The sequence below is a fragment of the Drosophila virilis genome, chromosome 5 (assembly GCF_030788295.1).
Source record: "Drosophila virilis strain 15010-1051.87 chromosome 5, Dvir_AGI_RSII-ME, whole genome shotgun sequence".
In the NCBI taxonomy this organism is placed as follows: domain Eukaryota; kingdom Metazoa; phylum Arthropoda; class Insecta; order Diptera; family Drosophilidae; genus Drosophila; species Drosophila virilis.
The window spans coordinates 19,791,802-19,810,486 of NC_091547.1; the positions used below are offsets into that span (position 1 = coordinate 19,791,802).

At 41.5% G+C, this 18,685-nt stretch overlaps 4 protein-coding genes across 4 annotated transcripts; 2 read left to right on the top strand and 2 right to left on the bottom strand.

The window, feature by feature from the left end:
• The first annotated feature begins 14 nt into the window (after positions 1-14).
• On the top strand, positions 15-11,797 carry SCAP (SREBP cleavage activating protein). Its single transcript, XM_002049321.4, has 7 exons — positions 15-1,284; positions 4,566-4,946; positions 5,025-5,208; positions 7,208-9,500; positions 9,611-9,813; positions 9,871-10,225; positions 10,286-11,797. Exons 1-7 carry the CDS (start codon positions 1,013-1,015, stop codon positions 10,462-10,464), a joined length of 3,867 nt encoding a protein of 1,288 aa, XP_002049357.1. The 5' UTR covers positions 15-1,012; the 3' UTR covers positions 10,465-11,797.
• Positions 10,929-11,542, bottom strand: LOC6625089 (UPF0587 protein GA18326). The gene is made up of 2 exons (XM_002049320.3): positions 11,293-11,542; positions 10,929-11,238 (listed from the first exon to the last, which is right to left on the bottom strand). The coding sequence occupies exons 1-2, from the start codon at positions 11,540-11,542 to the stop codon at positions 11,000-11,002; spliced, it is 489 nt and encodes a 162-aa protein (XP_002049356.1). The 3' UTR covers positions 10,929-10,999.
• LOC6625088 (COP9 signalosome complex subunit 9 homolog) lies at positions 11,666-12,137 on the top strand. Its single transcript, XM_002049319.4, has 2 exons — positions 11,666-11,809; positions 11,876-12,137. Exons 1-2 carry the CDS (start codon positions 11,732-11,734, stop codon positions 12,029-12,031), a joined length of 234 nt encoding a protein of 77 aa, XP_002049355.1. The 5' UTR covers positions 11,666-11,731; the 3' UTR covers positions 12,032-12,137.
• A 9-nt stretch (positions 12,138-12,146) lies between these two features.
• Positions 12,147-12,984, bottom strand: LOC6625087 (zinc finger HIT domain-containing protein 3). The gene is made up of 3 exons (XM_002049318.4): positions 12,697-12,984; positions 12,475-12,644; positions 12,147-12,418 (listed from the first exon to the last, which is right to left on the bottom strand). The coding sequence occupies exons 1-3, from the start codon at positions 12,759-12,761 to the stop codon at positions 12,216-12,218; spliced, it is 438 nt and encodes a 145-aa protein (XP_002049354.1). The 5' UTR covers positions 12,762-12,984; the 3' UTR covers positions 12,147-12,215.
• Between the last annotated feature and the right edge of the window lie 5,701 nt (positions 12,985-18,685).

Below are 18,685 nucleotides of genomic sequence, written 5' to 3' on the forward strand. Positions count from 1 at the left end.
TGTTTAATGTTGTTCTTTCAAAGTTATCGTGCCGTGAGTAACGAACAAACTTGTGCGCCTGCCGCAAGGAAAAACGTGTTTAATAAAACGATAAAATGATTCAACTACAATAAATATATATACATATTTATAAATACTATAAAGTGCAACACAACAATTTATTAAAAGTTAACAGCAACGGGCCGGGCACAAAAAGCGCGCAGTAGAACTTTATGCGTCTTAACCGTGCAAAAAAAAAAAAAAAAAAAATACCAGAAAGGGCAGAAAGGAAAAGCAAGCTAGAACGAAAAGTGCTGAGCCAATGGCAATTCGCAATACACATAATGAAAAGCCATTTCTTGTGTGATTTTATTGATTGATAATTTGATAAGAATACGCAACAGCAACAATACTAAATAGTCGACTCATATGCATATAGATTGAATGTGCGAGCAGCGCGTCCAAATGTAAACGTGTATCTGTGTGCGTATGTGTATGTGTATGCGCGCGGCTAGTGAAGATGCGCGAAAATGTCAATTAATTAACAACAACAACAACAACAACAACAACAACAAACTGGGGCCAAAAGGTGCGAATGAAGCGCAAGAAAAAGAAAAATCAATATACAGCAGAATGCAAAAATGTGTCGATATTATAATTCAAGTGAAAATCAAAGCGACGGCAGCGGCAAAGCCAAAATCAACACTATTAATAAATAATATAGCTGCCGCTGCTGCCGTTGCCGCTGCTGCTGCTGCTGCTGCTACTGCGACAAGCGTGAACGCGTCGCCTACGCAAATGATGCGTTGCATATGCGAAATTGCGTAATTTTTGGCATTGAAAAGTTTAAGAAGCCAAAACTCAAAGTTTACGTTTAGAATCAACGCTTAAAGTTCACCACACTCGCTCGCTCTCACTCCAATATCTCTCTGCTTGTGTGTTTACCTCTGCTGTAAATTCCGGTTGCGCGCTCTCTCTCTTTCTCTCGTTATCTGTGTGCGCGTGTGTGTGAGGCTGTGCATAGCCAGGCGGCATGGCAGCCGCAACAGATGGCTCTGCCAAGACGGCTGCGGCTGCGGCTGCTGCGTCCGCGTCGCAGCCAATCACCGCAAATGGCAACGGTAAATCGCCAAAGCTTAAAATCAATTCACCATCGACGGCCACCACAGCCGCCTCAACAACGGCGTCCACTTCATCCGGCCTGCCGGCTTCGGTTTCGCATTTTTACTACAAGCACGGCTTATTTCTATCCAGCTATCCAACATGCGCCTCCAGCATTGCTCTAATGGCGATTTTGCTTTCGTGGTAAGTTTGTTTTCTTCATATACCCTGTAAATTGAAGTTGGCTTGAAGGCATTTAATATGCAAGCTTTCGTGTATTACTTTAAATGATCGATAACTCCGCCTTTTTATGGAAGGTCGATAAATATTCATTTGTGTTCTTTGAGCTGGTATCGATATGATTCAGAATGTGCGTTATACCTCACGCAAAGTGAAGTTTCTTGATCGATAAATATTTATTTCTAGTTTAATAATAAAATCGATAAATATCGATCAATTTGAGCAATGCGAGTTGGGCATACTTATAAGAAAGGGTGATGTAAGTTTCGGTAACACAAGTCTGGCATACAGGGTAACTTCTAATCGGTCAACCTGGTCTCTTCTTCCCGTATTTTATATATACGCTTCGTTATAGTTTGGGTAATCGTTCAGCGAATTCTGGGAATTGTCCATAACCACATATATATAGAAGTCAGAAATTTGGCAAGTTGTTTATTTGCACGAATCGTTACGCCAATACATGCATACACACACGCACATGCATATATATGAAACATATATATGGGCGTGACGTATGTATGTGTTTATTCCCACTGTCCTGCAGGATGAACAACCCTTGTGGGAATTTGCATGTCTAATGCACATTCATTTTTATCGCAATTCCGATCAACGTGACTCAGCGCAGCTCTATCATAAAAAAGTATACTATAAAGCCGATTTAACACTTTAGGAAATTAAAAAAAAAAAAAAAAAAAAAAATTAGTTAACTTTAGAAAGGCCGAAAGTGAATACCCTGGTAAGCAAAGAATATGCTTTATGTGAGCATTTTTTGGGTGCACGAGGTAAAAGCTTCTCGTTAATGCATTAGTTTTTTTTTACTTAAGAATTGGATAAGTATTTCCTCGATCTTCTTCCAGCTTATTGAGAGAACTTGACAAACCTCAACAGATACTAAGAATAGCCTGAAGAAAAACCCTGATTGAAAATTAGCTTTGCATTGCAGTTAGATAATAATATTTATTTATTATCAGCACAAATTATTGAACCCATAGAGCATGCGTCAATCGAGTTATTCTATATAGCATGAATGTTATATATGTTATATATACAAATGAATACATAATATGAATTTGCGCCTCGTAAAGTGTGCCTGATAAGCCTGACATGCAATGCCGCTAATGCACAAATATTCATGCAGATTGTGTATTTAATTGTTATAAAATCGATTGATTTTAAAAGGTTCAATCAAATATGTATATAGATTTAAATGTGGACTGCAATTCGATTCAGTTTAGCTAACGCACGTTTCTTCAATTCATTAAACTTACTTTTATTTTTAGCTCATGCAAAAAAACATTTCAATTATAAGTATATGTTCGTTCATCTGTCTATATGTACATGAACATTTGTCCGATTTTGCGTTGAGCCACGCGCACAAAAGATTTTTATCAATTTTAAACGATGAACAAATAAATAAACAATGTCTAGACCCCAGACTGCCCCCAAAATACTCAGGTTGCGGCACAGTGTCCGATAGATAATTGAAATTATTGAATAACTTAATAATACGCTCGGACACACACACACACACACACATATATATATATTTCTATATACATTATTAATATGTGTGCGAGCAACACATGTGGCATTTGTTCCATTTTATGCCCGAATTAGTTGTATAGATAGTATTCCATGCGGCCTTATAGAGAAGGCGTTTCGTAGGTAGCCCATGAATAAGCGTCAAACGGGCAACCGAAAAATACACAATTATTTGTCGAGCATTTCCTTTTTTCAATCGCATTGGTAACAGCTTGTAAGAGACTATACGACTTTATAAGATTATAAAAGCTTCACATAATTATTTAAAAGGAAGAAGTTCTTAAAAGTTAAGCAAATCCTAACGAAAACGTTTAATCTATAATACAGTATATTATATAAAGCTGGCTAAAATCTATCTTGAAATTGTGGTCACCTGATGATAAGATAACATTGACTCCCGCAAAAATTCAAGATAACTAAAAACAGCTGGTTAATAAGCAAAGCTTTAATCTCCATACATCTCTATAAATAAATATGTTCACTAATTGCAAACCTAAATATTAACTCATTTCGAGTTAACATGCATGTTAAGTTAACATGCATGTTAAGAATCTCATATTCTTCTTTAAATGGTCAACTTCCTTCTCTCTCACCTTTTCAAAACTAAAATAAGTCCCCATCCGTTTCAGTTGCCAACCAGCCCTTGAGTCTGCCTTATCAGGGGTGTAATGCCCAATGTTTTTTTTTTGTTTTATTTTTTGGTTGTATTGCCTAATCTCTTATCAGTTGGCAGCCGCAAATGTTTCACCTTTCGAATGATGGGCTCGATCGTGCCTAGCGTCCAGCTGTTGTTGTTGTCGCTTTGGCCCGCTAACCTTGAATGTATAAAATGTTGAGCACTAAACCGAAGCGTTGATAAATCAAATGCGCGCACACATACACATGCACGCATACATGTGTATTGATTATAGATGTCTCGGGAAATCGTTTGGGACGCACGCGTTAGATGACAAAACTAATGATCGCTAATAGCAGCAACAACAATGCGTTTAAATGAATTAACTGATTGGTGCTTGACTAGCTGTTACCCTGTAATTCGATTTGAAGATCTAAAGGTGAAAAGGTGAAAGGTGTTCGCACAGGTACTCGGTGTTTGTGATACTAAGGCAAATATAATTGAAAGATAACATAAATGTGTGTAGAAATAAGAACATGAATTAAAAGAGAATTTAAAACTAGCTGGAACAGGAACAGGAGCAAGCGTAGAAAAAGAAATGAGAACATGCACAGACAAAAAGTAAATTGGATTATGCAAGAAGTTTATATGCCAATTGGATTCTGATATGAATACTATTTTAATTGGAATATAAATTGCAAATCCAGAATTGGCAAGAATAGGAATAAAAAAATAGGAAAAGAAAAGCGATTCGAAATAAAATTTAATATAAAATACAAAAATAAATACAAAATAATTAAATCATATATTATACAAAATCAAGGATGGGCCCGAAAGACCAGCTAGCATGCATAAAATATAATTGATGTTGTATATTTTATTAATATAAATTATATTTCATCTTTAAATATATATATATATATTTTTTTTAACAATTTAAAAGTTGTGGGTTATAATGGAGTCAGGCACGCGCATGCTCACAAAATAGCCGCATTAAATAAATTTATTTAATAGCACAATTAAAAGCGAATGCGTCCACTCTATCACTCTCTCTCTCTCCCTCTCTCTCTTTCTCTCCTTGGTTTAGCTATCCACTGATCAACATACCGTTACCTGGCACCATACCCACCAAAATTGTGCTGCCCTACGAGGGACGCTACACGCCGCTCTTTGGCGAAACGGATGCAACGACAGTCGCGTATAACCAAAGTGGAGCCAGTGCATCAGCATTCAATGGCAGCAGCAGCAGTAGCAGTGGGAGTGGCGGGGTCGGGGGCGGAGGCGGTGGCGGGGGCGGCAGCATGCCCTGGGCACAAAGCAGTCCGGCGCTGTACGTGCAACAGATAACGCTGCGGGCGAGCGTTTTGCCCTGGACCGATGAGATGCAGCTAATGGATGCGTTTCGAGCGCCGCTTCATGAAGTTTTTAAATTGCTTGAAATTGTGCGCAATCATCAGAGCAGCGAGAAGTAAGTAGTCACGATATATATAGACATTTATATATTCATATATGACATTGCCTTTAATTGAATCAAATTCCCTTACAGTCAGCGCACACTGGAGCAAAACTGTCTGCATGTCGACAATGTGAAGCGCGGCGCCCAGGGTCAATTGGATCAGATCTTTCCGGAATATGGTTGCCTATTGTTATCCCCAGCGAATCTATGGGCACAGAATGCACAGAATTTCACCAGAGATACCAATATACTAAATACAATCTTTCAGTATCATGTAAGTGCGAAAATTGTACACTTCTCAAGTGCTTTAAGTGTGTGTGTGTGTGTGTGCGTGTGTGTGTGTGTGTGTGTGTGCAGCTAATGGATTTCATCTTGCTCTGTGGCAGTTAATTGTATTTACCCAAGCACACGTTATATCCATAAAATCTGGACTGCACTTTGACTGTAACACATTTAATTAGCTAAAAGGCACTTGGGTAGCTTAAACTGAACGCCTTATCGGAGAACATTATGGCTAAAGTATATCTGAAAATGGTAGTCAACTTTTGATTAGGTGGCATTGATTCCCACATGGTTTTAAATGAGCCATAAAAAGCTCGAAAAGTAACTGGTTAAACTTTATATATACCATGAAAAGTTCATGTTAACGTAACATGCATGTTAAACGTAATTATTTATTGGAAGCTACTCAGTTTTCTTTGAAATCTTTGACAACATTTTCATGTCTTAGTCGTCTTTGCATGACATGTCCTCAGCTCTTATTGTCTAACAATCCACGTGCTTGTTCATTTTCGAATAGACACTCGATAAGACATTTTTGATGGCATTTCACCAACGGACATATTATCCTGCATGTTAAGATATAATGTTAAGTTAACATGCATGTTAATTACCAATCAGTTTAAAGTTAAAAACTAAAATTTGTTATTTTAACATGCATGTTAAAGTTAACTTACTGTTAAGGTAAAAGAAAATACAAATTAAAATTATATAAAAGAATAAAGTATTCGGTTTTTTAAAACTTGAAGAATCTATACTGTAGGAAGCCACGCGCTCACAAATTTAAACTTTGGCTTGACTGCATATGAAAAGCCGATTGGGGTCGTTTGCTGAACGCACTGCAATAATTTCGCATGTGTAAATATTTATGGATGGTCAACTGTGTGTTTGCCTATGTGTGCTTGTGTCGTATCAATGGGTATTATGCATAATGCATTCAAAGTCTTGATTTTAAACGGTGCATGCCTTTGCTTGTTCTTTGTTTGTTCTTCTCGATAATCCAACTATACTCTAACTTGTTGATTGTGCTAATGAAAAGGTATACACAGTCGAGACTCACCGCGTGTGTGTGTGTGTGTGCGAATGTGAGTGTGCGCCTATTTGTTTATATATAGATACTTATCTATCGAGTACCTTAGCTCTGTGAAACTGAGTCATTAGATTACTGTTTTGGCAATTATTCAGTAGCGTGAAATTTGATTCGAAAATATGATTTTTCTTTAAAATCGTGGCACTTGAACTTGAGATAAATTGTAGAAAATTCCTGAGTATATATCATTTTTGTTTCCCCAGCCGATAAAGGCTGTGAATTGATTTGCAAACAAGGAAGCTATTCTTTGAGGCATTCTAAAAATAAGCAGATAAGAAGTATATAAGTCAATGGAAATACTTATATTAACAATGGAAATGATAAGGAGAACAATACAAGCCTTTAGCCGAAATTGTTAAGAATGAATAAGATAATGAGAGCCTCGTGAAAATAATAACAAATAGTGTCAGACTTAAGAGTGCCTGATTATAGTATGGGCTGATTCGAGTTTTATGGAAATATGCAAGTGGGCAACAGTGTTGGTAAGTGTTAGATAAGTTAGAAATATGATTTGCATTTAACAAAAATTACAGGGAAATCATAAATGATTATATTGAATCCCTCAAATTGTGGCAAATACTGGTAGTTCTTAGATTATGAAATTAACAAGAAATCAAAAATGTGTTTATTGAAGAGGTTTTTAAGTTTTGTGGATTTTGAAAGAGTGTTGATTAGAGACTAAAAAAAATATGATTAATCATGTAACACAGTGATTGATCCCCTCTCAACACTTGTTCATTACCAATCAATGTGACTCACACGTCTTGGGCCTCATTATTTTAAGGTTTAGTAATCGTTACGGTTCCAAAGTACGGCCGGGGGCACTCCAAAGATAAGAGGCAGCCGGTCGATCAATTATCTATAAAACATTATATCAGATCGTTTGTTTTGTTTTCTTTTACAGAATTTGCAAAAATCGAAAGTTTCGACGGCGGAAATGTTATTCGGACTGCCCATGCAGGATACTGGCTTCAAGCGTTATCCCTTGCGTGCCCGCTCCCGCATTATACAGTACGCCATGACGCTGATCCTCAACAAAAATGATCCAGAGTATTTGGAAACGTTAAAGGAGAAACTGTTGCGCTTCTATCCGCCACTGAGCGCCACAGCGCCGGCCACAGCCGATGTGGAGCCCTCGACCATAACGTACATCTTCTATCCGGGCGAGTTGAAAATCTGGGAATTTCTGCCCCTATCCGTGGCATTCGTTTTGGTCTTTGCCTATGTCTACTTCTCGGTGCGCAAGATCGACGTGTTTCGTTCGCGTGTTCTCTTGGCGCTTTGCAGCGTGCTGACCACGTTGGGCAGCCTGGCGATGTCGCTCGGCTTGTGCTTCTTCTTCGGGCTAACCATATCGCTGCAGTCGAAGGATATATTCCCGTATCTGGTCATATTGGTGGGCCTGGAAAATAGCCTGGTTATAACCAAGAGCGTGGTGTCCATGGATGAGACATTCGATGTGAAAATACGCGTGGCGCAGGCCCTGAGCAAGGAGGGCTGGCACATATCCAAGACTCTGCTCACGGAGATCACCATCCTGACCATTGGACTGGCCACCTTTGTGCCGGTTATCCAGGAGTTTTGTGTGTTTGCCATTGTCGGCTTGCTCTCGGACTTTATGCTGCAAATGCTGCTGTTCTCCACCATACTGGCCATGAATATCAAGCGTGCGGAATACACCACGGAGGCCAAGCACTTGCCCAAGATGATGCTCAGTTGTACGCTGGGCAATGGACAGGCTGGCGCCGGTTCGTTGGGTCGTCAGGATTTCCGTTTCTTTGGCGCTGCACCGTCGCCCATGTTGCCCTTCGTGCCCGGCACTTTCCAACGCTCCCAATCACATCCCAAGCTGTGCTTTGCGGATGCTGGCGAACGCGCCCAATTGGTCAATGGGCATGCCGCACATGTGGGACAGGAGGCGCGCATACCCAAGCGCATCAAGATTGTGAACTTCTGGGCGCGTACACGTTTCTTTCAGCGCGCCTTCATGATCTGGATGATCGTGTGGATCTGCTCCATCTTGTACAATTCGGGCTGCTTGGAGCAGCTGTTCAGCATGCAGAGCAACGGCACCATGAGCACCGCCTACGAGCTGCAGCGTCATTTGCAGGCGACGCGCGGCGCCGTCAGCAGCTTTCTCAAGGGCTTCAAGCCGACGGGCGAGCGTCTGGGCAGCACCGCCAGCTATGTGACTCCAACAACAGAGCAGCCGTTGCATGATATCAATGAGACGGAGGCGGAGATGATGCGTCTGCGCTATCCCAACTTTGAGCTAAACTATTTTCTGTCCAACTTTCACTGGTCGACCATTATGAAGCAGTACAATGTCTCGCTGAGCGGACAATATGTGACGCTCCTGCCCACCATACGGCTGACGCATGCCATATCCCCGGAACTGGCCACGGTCTTGCGCAATCCGCAGGAGCAGCTGCAGCAGAACTTTCAATGGAAAGCTTTGGCTGCCGCCTTGGATCCTCTGGACTTCAATGATGACGATGCACGTCGGGAATCGCCCATGGTCATGGCTGGCGGTACGCCGTTAGTGCCCAAGAGTCCCATGGAGATCTTCTTTGCCATTTTGCTGTGCTGCATCAGCATCTTTGTGCTCTGCTATACGATGGTTGTCTTCTATCGCTGCATCTGCACGCGCAACTATGCCGAATGGCGTTCCAGCTGGCACGAATCGGAGGCGCCGTACAAGCAAACCGAACACATACTGGAGGGTGTGCCCACTAAAATAGCCGGCCACAAGCATCGCATCGAGTGTTTGGCCAGCGATGGGAACTACATCATTAGCTGCTGTCTCAAGGGTCAGATACGCGTGTGGGATGGCCGCACCGGCCAGCAGCTGGCCAACATTGGACGCAGCGATATGCAAATAGAGCATCCACGTCAGGATGGCCAGACGATGTTGCGCAAGCTGCCCACATCGCCGGTCTGGTGTCTGGACTACTTTGATAATCTCATTGCCGTTGGTTGTGCCAATGGGCGGGTCGAGCTGTGGGAGGTGCCAGCCGGTGTGCTCAAGTGTGCCTATCAGGAGGATGCCAAGCGTAATCAGGGTATTACGCACATTCATTTGAACGGCGATCGTGTTATTGTGGCCCGCCTGAATGGACGGCTGGATTTCTATCGCCTGGAAACGTACTACAAGGGCAAGCAGATCGATTGGGGCTTTACATCCGCCTACAGACGCAGTAAGTTTCAACATTTAAAAGCCCACTGCCCGTGGAGAGTATAATAATTTTGTCCACAAATCATAAATATTTAGTGTTGGCCCTTTTTTAATATTTCACTTCCTTTACAGCACACGTGCGCACCGGCTCCACAGGCAGCATCGGGCTGATGATGCAGCAACAGCAGCGCCAACAGGATGCGGCCCAGAAAACCACCAAGGAGGAAATGAAGATAACGCTGGAGGGTGTGCGTTTGGCGCACCAGCAGCCAATTACCTGCATGCAGGTGGTCAACGACATGGTCTTCACGGGCAGTCAGGATCACACGCTAAAGGTGCGTTAAAGTACATTAAATAGAAAGCTGAACTTAATGTCTATTCATTGCTTACAGGTGTATTGCCTGAACAAATCAGATGTGGAGTACACCCTACATGGGCACTGTGGTCCTGTTACCTGCCTGTTCGTTGATCGCTGGCAGCCCGGCACTGGCGGCTCTGGCTCGCAGGATGGCCTGCTGTGTGTCTGGGATCTATTTACGGGCGCCTGCATGTACAATATACAAGCACATGACGGGGCGGTCAGCTGCCTGGCCTGTGCGCCCAGCTATGTCATCTCGCTGGGCACCGACGAGCGCATCTGTGTGTGGGAACGATTTCAGGGCAACCTGCTGACCACCATCAAAATCTCGAATGCCTATTCGAGCTTGTTAATGCTGACGCCCTCGCTGCTGGTCACCAGCAAGATGGGTAGGAGAATGCCAAAAATGCCTATTGATTATTTATGCTAATTTGTGTTCTGTTCTTTAGGCTCGCTCATTGTGTGGGATGTGCGCACGGGTCAGCCGGCGCGCGAGGTCAAGCTGGACTTTGCCAATTTGCAGCTATGCCCCAAGTTCATGATGCTCGCTTGCGACTCAGTTGTCTGCGACTATGGCAACGAGATACGCGTCGTACGCTTTCCCATTGTGGCCGATAAATGTCATTAGAAGGAAGACAAGAATTTAAATTTGTAGATCCTAAAGTTTAGGTTACAATTTGCTCTCTGTTTGATTTAATCTAACAATGTAATCTTACTGACGCATTCATTAATTTAATTTATAACTTTAGGGATTAGATCTTTATCTCTATTCACCAGTGGCGTTGTGTTTATTCCTTTATGCTACATAACTATAGTTATATATTTTATAATTGTACAATACATCTGTATGTCTGATAATTACTACGATATCGCTAAATGGAGTATATATATATGTATATGGATATATGTATACTATATATATTTTTGCATAACATAAAACATAGTGTCTTAAAGCGCCTCAGCCTAACATTAAATGACTAAATATTAAATTATCTATATTTTATATACTATATTTATTAGACCTCACGTACGCTTAAATTTCTATGTGAAAAGTAAATCTGCAAGAAAAATGCTTCTCAAGTCAAAAAAGAATTTTCTATTTCTTAACAAATGCTTTATTGGCAGACGAGTTTAACGTGAAAAAGAAAATCTAAAATTGGATTTTACTTTTTGAGTTTTAAGAATTTAGACGCAAATTCGTAAACGCCCACCGAGTTGTTGTTTTTCTGATCGTACTCCACCCAATCGTCTTCGGATAGATCCACATCCTCAAACGCTTGACCATTTTCCGAGGAAAGCACTTTCCAGCCCGATCGGGGTGAAAATTCGACAGGTTCCACGCCGCGGCAATCGAAAACCACAATTGTTTTGAATTTGCCCGCATCTTCAGCTGTGTACGGCACTGTAACCGAGGCAAAATGTTAGTAATCGTTTTCCTATTGGAGTTTTTGCTTACCGTTCGACTTTTCCACAACATCAATGCTATTTTCCCGTGCGCACATTTTGCATTTCATATAGAAATTAAAGCCCGCCGCATTGCGAGAATCCTGCTGCACACGCTCCGATTCGGTGATATCATGCCATTTCTCCGATGTTTCGCCGCAATTGCTGCAGGTTAGCTTTAAGAAAAACGCATAATCGGAATGCGTTTCTAATTTTTCTATATTTTCGAGAGTAGCTGAGATTTGTAAGCCAACGCGGACCATTTTTTCAACAAAAGCCGGATGATGCACAGCTGATTCGCACAGTGCTGCCAGACATTCGTTAATTTGATGACAGTAACAGATGCAGCACTGACTCCAATCTGGCAACACTGCTAATTGTCACACCACAAAGCATAAAAACAATTGTAGACAGAATTTTTAGTAAAAGAAATTAAAACAGCACAAAACAAAATGGATTTAAACATGAAACCATCGCTCGCCGTTGATGAGATGTTCTCGGAGGGCGCCGGCTACATGGACATGGAAGAGGTGAGCATAGAAAAGGAATTGGAAAAAAAAAATATTAAGTGATATTTATTATACAAATAATTAAAGTCGGGAAGCGCTTCAGGCATGATGATGGATCATTTGCCCGCACCCACAAATGACAAACATGTACATGCTGATTTTTATAATGATTTCGATGATCTATTTGACGACGACGACAACTGGGCCAAAGTCAGGCGTGCGGCCGAAAATGCCAAACAGTAGATTATAAAAAAAAAATATATATTTGTCTAATTGCTAAGTCTTTACTATATAATAAATGTGCGCTAATAGTACACAATGCGCAGGCATTCATTAAAGTGTCAACATACACGCTTACTTAAATTTAACTACATATATTATGGCATAATTTTAAATACATGTACGAGACGTGGGCACAACAGACTTTTCAACTGCACAGCGCCAGCTCCGCACGCTCCGCGTCCGTCATGGGCTCCACGACCTGCAGACAAGCGTTGGCGAACTCCACGAAAAGCGGCTCCTGCATGGCAGCGGTCATAGCCAGGTTTGCATTATACGCTACATCGATTTGCTGAAGCAGCGCACGCAGATGTGGATTATGGAGCAGTTGCCGCAATGGTTCAGAGTTCTCTGCAAGCACATCTATTAGAATTATGAAAAAGCGTAACTGAAGCCAAGAACTTTACTCAATTGCTGCAGCTTGTCAAGCGGCACAGTATCCTCCGTGCTAAAAGGTGCATATATTGTGGGCTCTTCTTCGGTCACGTTTTTGGCAGGCTGCGGTGCTTGCTTGACTGCGGCAATTTCCGTACACTGTGGCTGTGTTTTGTGTTCCTTGTAGCAATTAACTGAGCAGCTGCAAAGGCAGTCATTAATAGCAATCGATGCATCTTGTTCAAGCTACTTACTAAGGTGCTAAGCACTTGCTGCATTTGTATTTATCTGTTATAGTTGCACAACTTACGCACTCCATATTTGTGTTTTCGAAACAAAGTTTTAAACAGCTGTTCCATGTGCCAGGGCTGCAATAATTTTATTTGACGGCGTGAGCAACTGCTTAGGCTCCGAGGCCGTCATTTTTGTTGGCGTTATCAGTTTCCAGCTTGCGGCGGTAAAGACGAATAAAGTTAAAGACAAAGTGTATTAAATTTAATAACACAAAAAGTACAATGTGTCCGGGCTTCATAGCTACTGTATATTAGTTTTATTAGTTGACAAGCGACTGAAATGTTTTGGAATTGTGTTGAGTAAAGCAAAGGCAGAGAGATGCAAGTCATAACGTTATAAGTTCCCGGCTCTGAAAACTAAAAGTAAGTACAAGCATTTGTGTGTGTTTAAGTTAAAAGGTTACTGCATAAAGTTGCAGCAGTGTCATTTTATAATGCGTTTTATTTGTAAAACAGCATCTGATAAAATGTAATATGTCTTGTGAAATTGCGCTCATTTCAAAGCGCTGCCACTTTGTTATTGTACGCGTTGCCAATCAAATAATAGCTGTGCTGCGTTGCCAGTCAGTTTTATTTAGCCAGCAAGAAATAGCTTACCGCATCTGGCAAGGCTTTATTGCTGTAACGGCTAAATTCGGGTTCAAATCTTTGCTAAAGCAAAAAGATGGCATAAATTTCAATTTTTGGAAGTTTTTCAGAACACATTGGCATGGTGTTGCTGTTTTGGCGTCTTGCATGTCAACGCCGAAAGTCGTTTAATTTTGATTGTCTCATGAGACCTCGCGCCTCAAATGTCAGCAGGAAAATGGCCCACATATGTATGTATGTGTCTAAGTGTGTGTTCGGTGGCATGTTTGCCTTGGAACATTTTATGGATGTCATGATATTACAAACAAAAAAAGAAAAAAACAAAAAATCAGCACGAGATACCAGCACGTTAACTATCGCGTGGTGCTAAGAAAACAAACAGTTGGCTTATCAACGGGGCGGTCGGCCGCTGTCTAATAGAATATGGGCAAAAAAAAACTTTGGATTTGGGGTGCTTACAATCTTGGAGCTCAGGTCGGGGCGCTCTTAAATTGAAGGGGCAAACACATTGGCAACCACTTCATTTGGCTGCAAAAAACAGTTGTTTATTCAAAGCTTTTTCATATGCCATTCGCATATAATTAAAAAAGAGACTGGAATCAACATAAAAACTTTACAACAATATAATATATAAAATGCAGAGAAAATCGACAATGGCTGCGGCGACAGCGGCAACAACAACAACAACAATAGCAATCAAATGACGGTCGGCGTGTCCACAAATTGCAAACACATCCTGCACACGAAACGGTCAGGACTCTCGGCCAGGCGCTATCAACACACACACACACACACACACACACACTTGCAACAAAAAAGCGGCCAGCAGCGCACAAAACTTAGTACAGTTGTTCGGCAAAAACAACGTGCAACATTGGTGGCAATAAATGACTTCAATGACTGACTGACTGCCTGGGACTGGGACTGCGGGGAGGGGCTAGGGCTGGTGTTTGGGCCATATTTTGGGACAAGCTACAGCAACTAACAATAGCAATGCAGCGGGTATGATATATCGGTAACATAGGATGTAACACTTTGAAAGAAAATATCCTATAAAACCTTATGTTCAAGAAAATTTTATCCAAATTCATAAAATAGAGCTGAATTTTAGTTGATGACCTAGTCGAGGTCTGGTCTATAGTCTAGAGTATATGCAATACCTTAAGCATCACGGCAGTATTTTGCTTTTTGGAATTATCTCATCAAAAAGCTGACAGAGAGGAGAGAAGAGGAGATTTGGCACAAATTGGTTATGTTAGGAAATCTTTATCTTAACATCATAATTCTATTTTAGCTCTGTAAGGGTATTTCAACTTCGGCATTAGGTGGATAACTTATGCTGGTTTTTTCTTTTTTTTTTTTGTTGTTAACAATTGCAGCGCACAAAAAGATGCCAGCAAACCAAAGGCATCGCTAGGCTCGCTCGCTTGGTTTAATTTTTTTTTGGTTTTTGGGGGGGTGCTGCTTGGCTGGCGGGGTACGAGTTGGAGTGGGAGGGGGGGGGGGGTGGGAGAGGTGGTAGTAACATGATGGCGCCTCTGCCGCTTCCGCTGTTCGTGCAGCACAAGCGCGATAATTGCCAGCGTTATCCGCTCGGCCTGCCAGTCAAATAGGCGCTGCGAGTCTGAGCCTGTGCCGCCGCAGCTGCAGCTGAAATCCTGTGCCTTAACCTGAGCGAGCAGCAGCAGCAGGCGCAGGAGCGGGAGCGGGAGCAGGAGCCTTCGTGTGACTCGCCTACTTTTTGATTTACAACATTCGTGCAACAGCAGCAGCAACAATTTCGGTCGGTGTATGTATCGCAACACAGAAACAAAAATAAAGAAATGGACAACAAATGCAAACAACAAGAAGCGAAAAAGGCGGCACACGCTAGTGCCACCAACCAGGTGCGGGTCTCGCAGCTGGAGGCGCCTCCAGGTGTCGTTCGTTAGTAGTTTTCAGCGTTTCTTTTTAGCGCCCGCCTGGCAAAAGCCAAAAGCGATATAAATAGATAGCAGCACTTTGCGCTTTGGTTGCTTTTCTTGCTTTTCTTGTTTTTCTCAATTTTTCCGACTGCCTTCATTGCTTTGTGTTGTTTTTTTGTTTATTTTTTTGAGTTGGCGTTGGGCGTGCCTTGGCAATTGGCTAGATTGACAGATCATGCAAACATAATGGCAGCATATTGTGTGCATATTATAAATATTAAATTACATTCAACAAACTGGCATTTAATACGCTCAAATAATACAAAACGAATAAATGTTTATGCCAGCCAAAGCGCCACCTATCGGTGACTCAATGTGCACGGAAAATCTGTCAACTGTAAATTGGATGAGCCCAGCCTAGGCATTGATTAAATAACAGTTAGACTTCTGTTAGGGAAATCCAAGGAAATATTTAAAAGTGCTCTTCTTATATAAAAATCCCTTGTCTGATCGATCATACACTAATATTACTCATGTCTGCAAATCCAAAATATTGTTTGAGTGGTTCGGTTCATTGCTGGAACTAGTGCCTCGTCGTTGGGTTCGGTTCCATGTTTTATAAATGCAATTATGTTACGAAAAAGATATGGAAAGAGAGAGAAAAACTTTGAAATCGAGTAAAAGAGGCGTTAGGAGAAAAGGGATTAGTTGAATGGAAGAAAAGCATTGACATGTAGATAAACTTTAGGAGGGACAATAATGTTGACAGGAAAAGCGAAACGATAAGAAGAGAGGACATATTGACAAAGATTGAAAAAGACATTAACCGAGCGGAATTAAGAGTGAAGAATGAAGAAGAAGAAGAGAGAGAGAGAGAGAGAGAGAGAGAGAGAGAGAGAGAGATAGAGAGAGAGAGAGAGAGAGAGAGAGTGAGAGAGAGAGAGAGAGAGAGAGAGAGAGAGAGAGAGAGAGACAGAGAAAACATTGAAACGATGAGAAGGAGAGAAAGATTGAAAAAGAAGTTGATCGAGGGAGAGTGTAAGAGAGATGGACAGAAAGAAAGAGAGAAAAAAAAGAAAAAAAAAGAGAGACAATTTCTTATGTTGAGAAATTTCTATGGTCTAAGAAAGAGAGACGCGACTAAAGATTCAGTGGAGGTAATATAGAGATTGAGATGGATTGAGGTAGAAATAGAGATACAGATAGATATACGAATAGAGATAGAGATAAATATATATAGAGCCAGAGATAGAAGGACGGGGAGAAATAATTCTGAATCAAGAGCCCCTAACTATATGCATAAATAAAATAAGAGCGAGTAAGGGAGAGAGGAATAGTATTTAGAGAGAGTGCGAATATGTCGCCTGGCACAAGTGTTAATTGCAAATTGAGGCAACAAAAATATTTATGCATAAATGCATATTTATTTCACAAATGCTGACAGACGACAATTTTCGACCGCAAAATGTTTGCAGTCAATGTCCATTTTATGGCCGCCGCCGCCCAGTTTATTATTATGTACTTAAATTTTGGACGATGCCTCAATGGCTTTTCTATGGGCCTCTCTCTATGCGTGATACTTTTATGTTTCTTGCTCTGTTTTTCTTTGGACGTTTGTTTGTTTCTTTTTGGCTATTTTTTTTTTTGGCGCAACGCCGCCGCATTGAAGTAATCACATAAATCACGCGGTCGGCTCCAGGAGTAGAGCAGAGCAGAGTAGAGCGCCTGCTCAATGGCTGTGCTCCATTATGACGCGACTCGCAGATAAAACTCTGAACCGATGCATAGATAAAAAAAAAAAGCGCAAAAAAAAAAAACGAGCAGAGTGAAAAAAGGCAGCAGTAAAAACAACAACAACAACAAAGAGGCAACTTTATTAAGCATAATATGGCCATAAAGCCAGTCGAGTCATAAGTGCCCAAGTGCCGTTGCCCCAAAAAGGATTACAGCTAAAAAGGTGGGCCACGACGACGACGACGACGACGGCGACGGCCTCGTCCTGCTCTCACCCCGTTACCCTTGCCCCGCTGCAGCAAATGATTGATGAGCCATTGCGGCTAATTCTTGGCGCTCGCTTTGTTTCTCTCAATAAACTGTAAATCATGCCTGCGCGCTGCGTGCCAAGTCATAAATACAACTACTGCCGGTATTCGCACCAGCAAATTCTACCCCCCCCCCCCCCCCCCCCCCCCCTGTTTTCGACCCGTAACCCCTTCAATGAACCAACTGATCCAACTGCACTGAGTGCTGCAAAACGGCGTGCAGCTTTTTAATTAAGGCGCCGCATTGCCAAGCAAAACAACAAGAAAGAGTGTTGGGCAACTGGGGTAATACGAATTTTTAATGCTCTTAAGTCTCGTGTCGAAATTTTAAATCCTCAGATGGTGCCTTCAATATAAAGTATTTAAATTTTTAATTCAATTCATTTTGGAACAGGATTTACAAACAATTTGTCTTTTAAAATATTCATGTTTTTTTATCCGCGTGAAAAGCTCTCGAAAATCTGTAAAACCCATCCAGGGCAACATTTTTGTTGCTAATATTTGTCTTTAAGTATCATATTAGGTATATATTGAAAATCGACAAGTGGCAACGCCAGAACATGGCAATCTGGCAGCTCTATAATATGACCAAAGACAGCTTAAGTGAGCGCTCAGTCAAATTCAACTGTGCCCAGCTGATAATTCAGATTGTCGAATATAGCCTAGTCAAGTTTTGCTCCACACTCTAAAAAAAAGTAAGTGTCAATTGCGAATATTCCAAAAAGTTGCTGTTGATCTTGAATCTAATGCATTTTATTACAGTTGGGCTTAAGCATTTGAAATATCGTGTTTGTAATTTTATAAATTTTAAAATACAAAACTTTTCATTTAAAGGTAAACATTTCACACTTAGCTATGATATGAGCCCGGGAGTCTATTACCGTTATAAGTTCTAAGTGCTTTAACATGGTTACTAAACTGCATGGCAAAGCGACTCAACCAGGCTGTAAGTGTAACAGTCTCACAACAAGAATAACAGCAACAACAACAGCAAAAAAGAGACAAATGGCCAAGGCGCGAAATGTTTGACAACAACGGACTAGGGACAACGGGTGGGCGCCATCTATCAAAGCCGCCTGGCAGCGTGCAAATTGAAATGGCAGCCATTGCAATTATCGCAGCAGCAGTAGCAGTAACAGCAACAGTAGCCATAGCAGTAACCCTAGCAGTTGCCGTAGCAGTAGTAACGCGTCATATGCCTGAAATGGATGTTTGATCATTTCTGCCGCTAGATTAGGCTCAACTGGCGATACACTATAAATGAATTAGCGCCGCGGGGCATAAACTTTTTATGTATGATGAATTTTGTCAAGGACTCGGCAAATAGACGCTCAGCTGTAAGCCTGTTAGGCCTGGAGCACTCGCTGACGGTCATGCATCATTGCTAGCCTGTAATTTTTGGTCTCCTCCCGACTC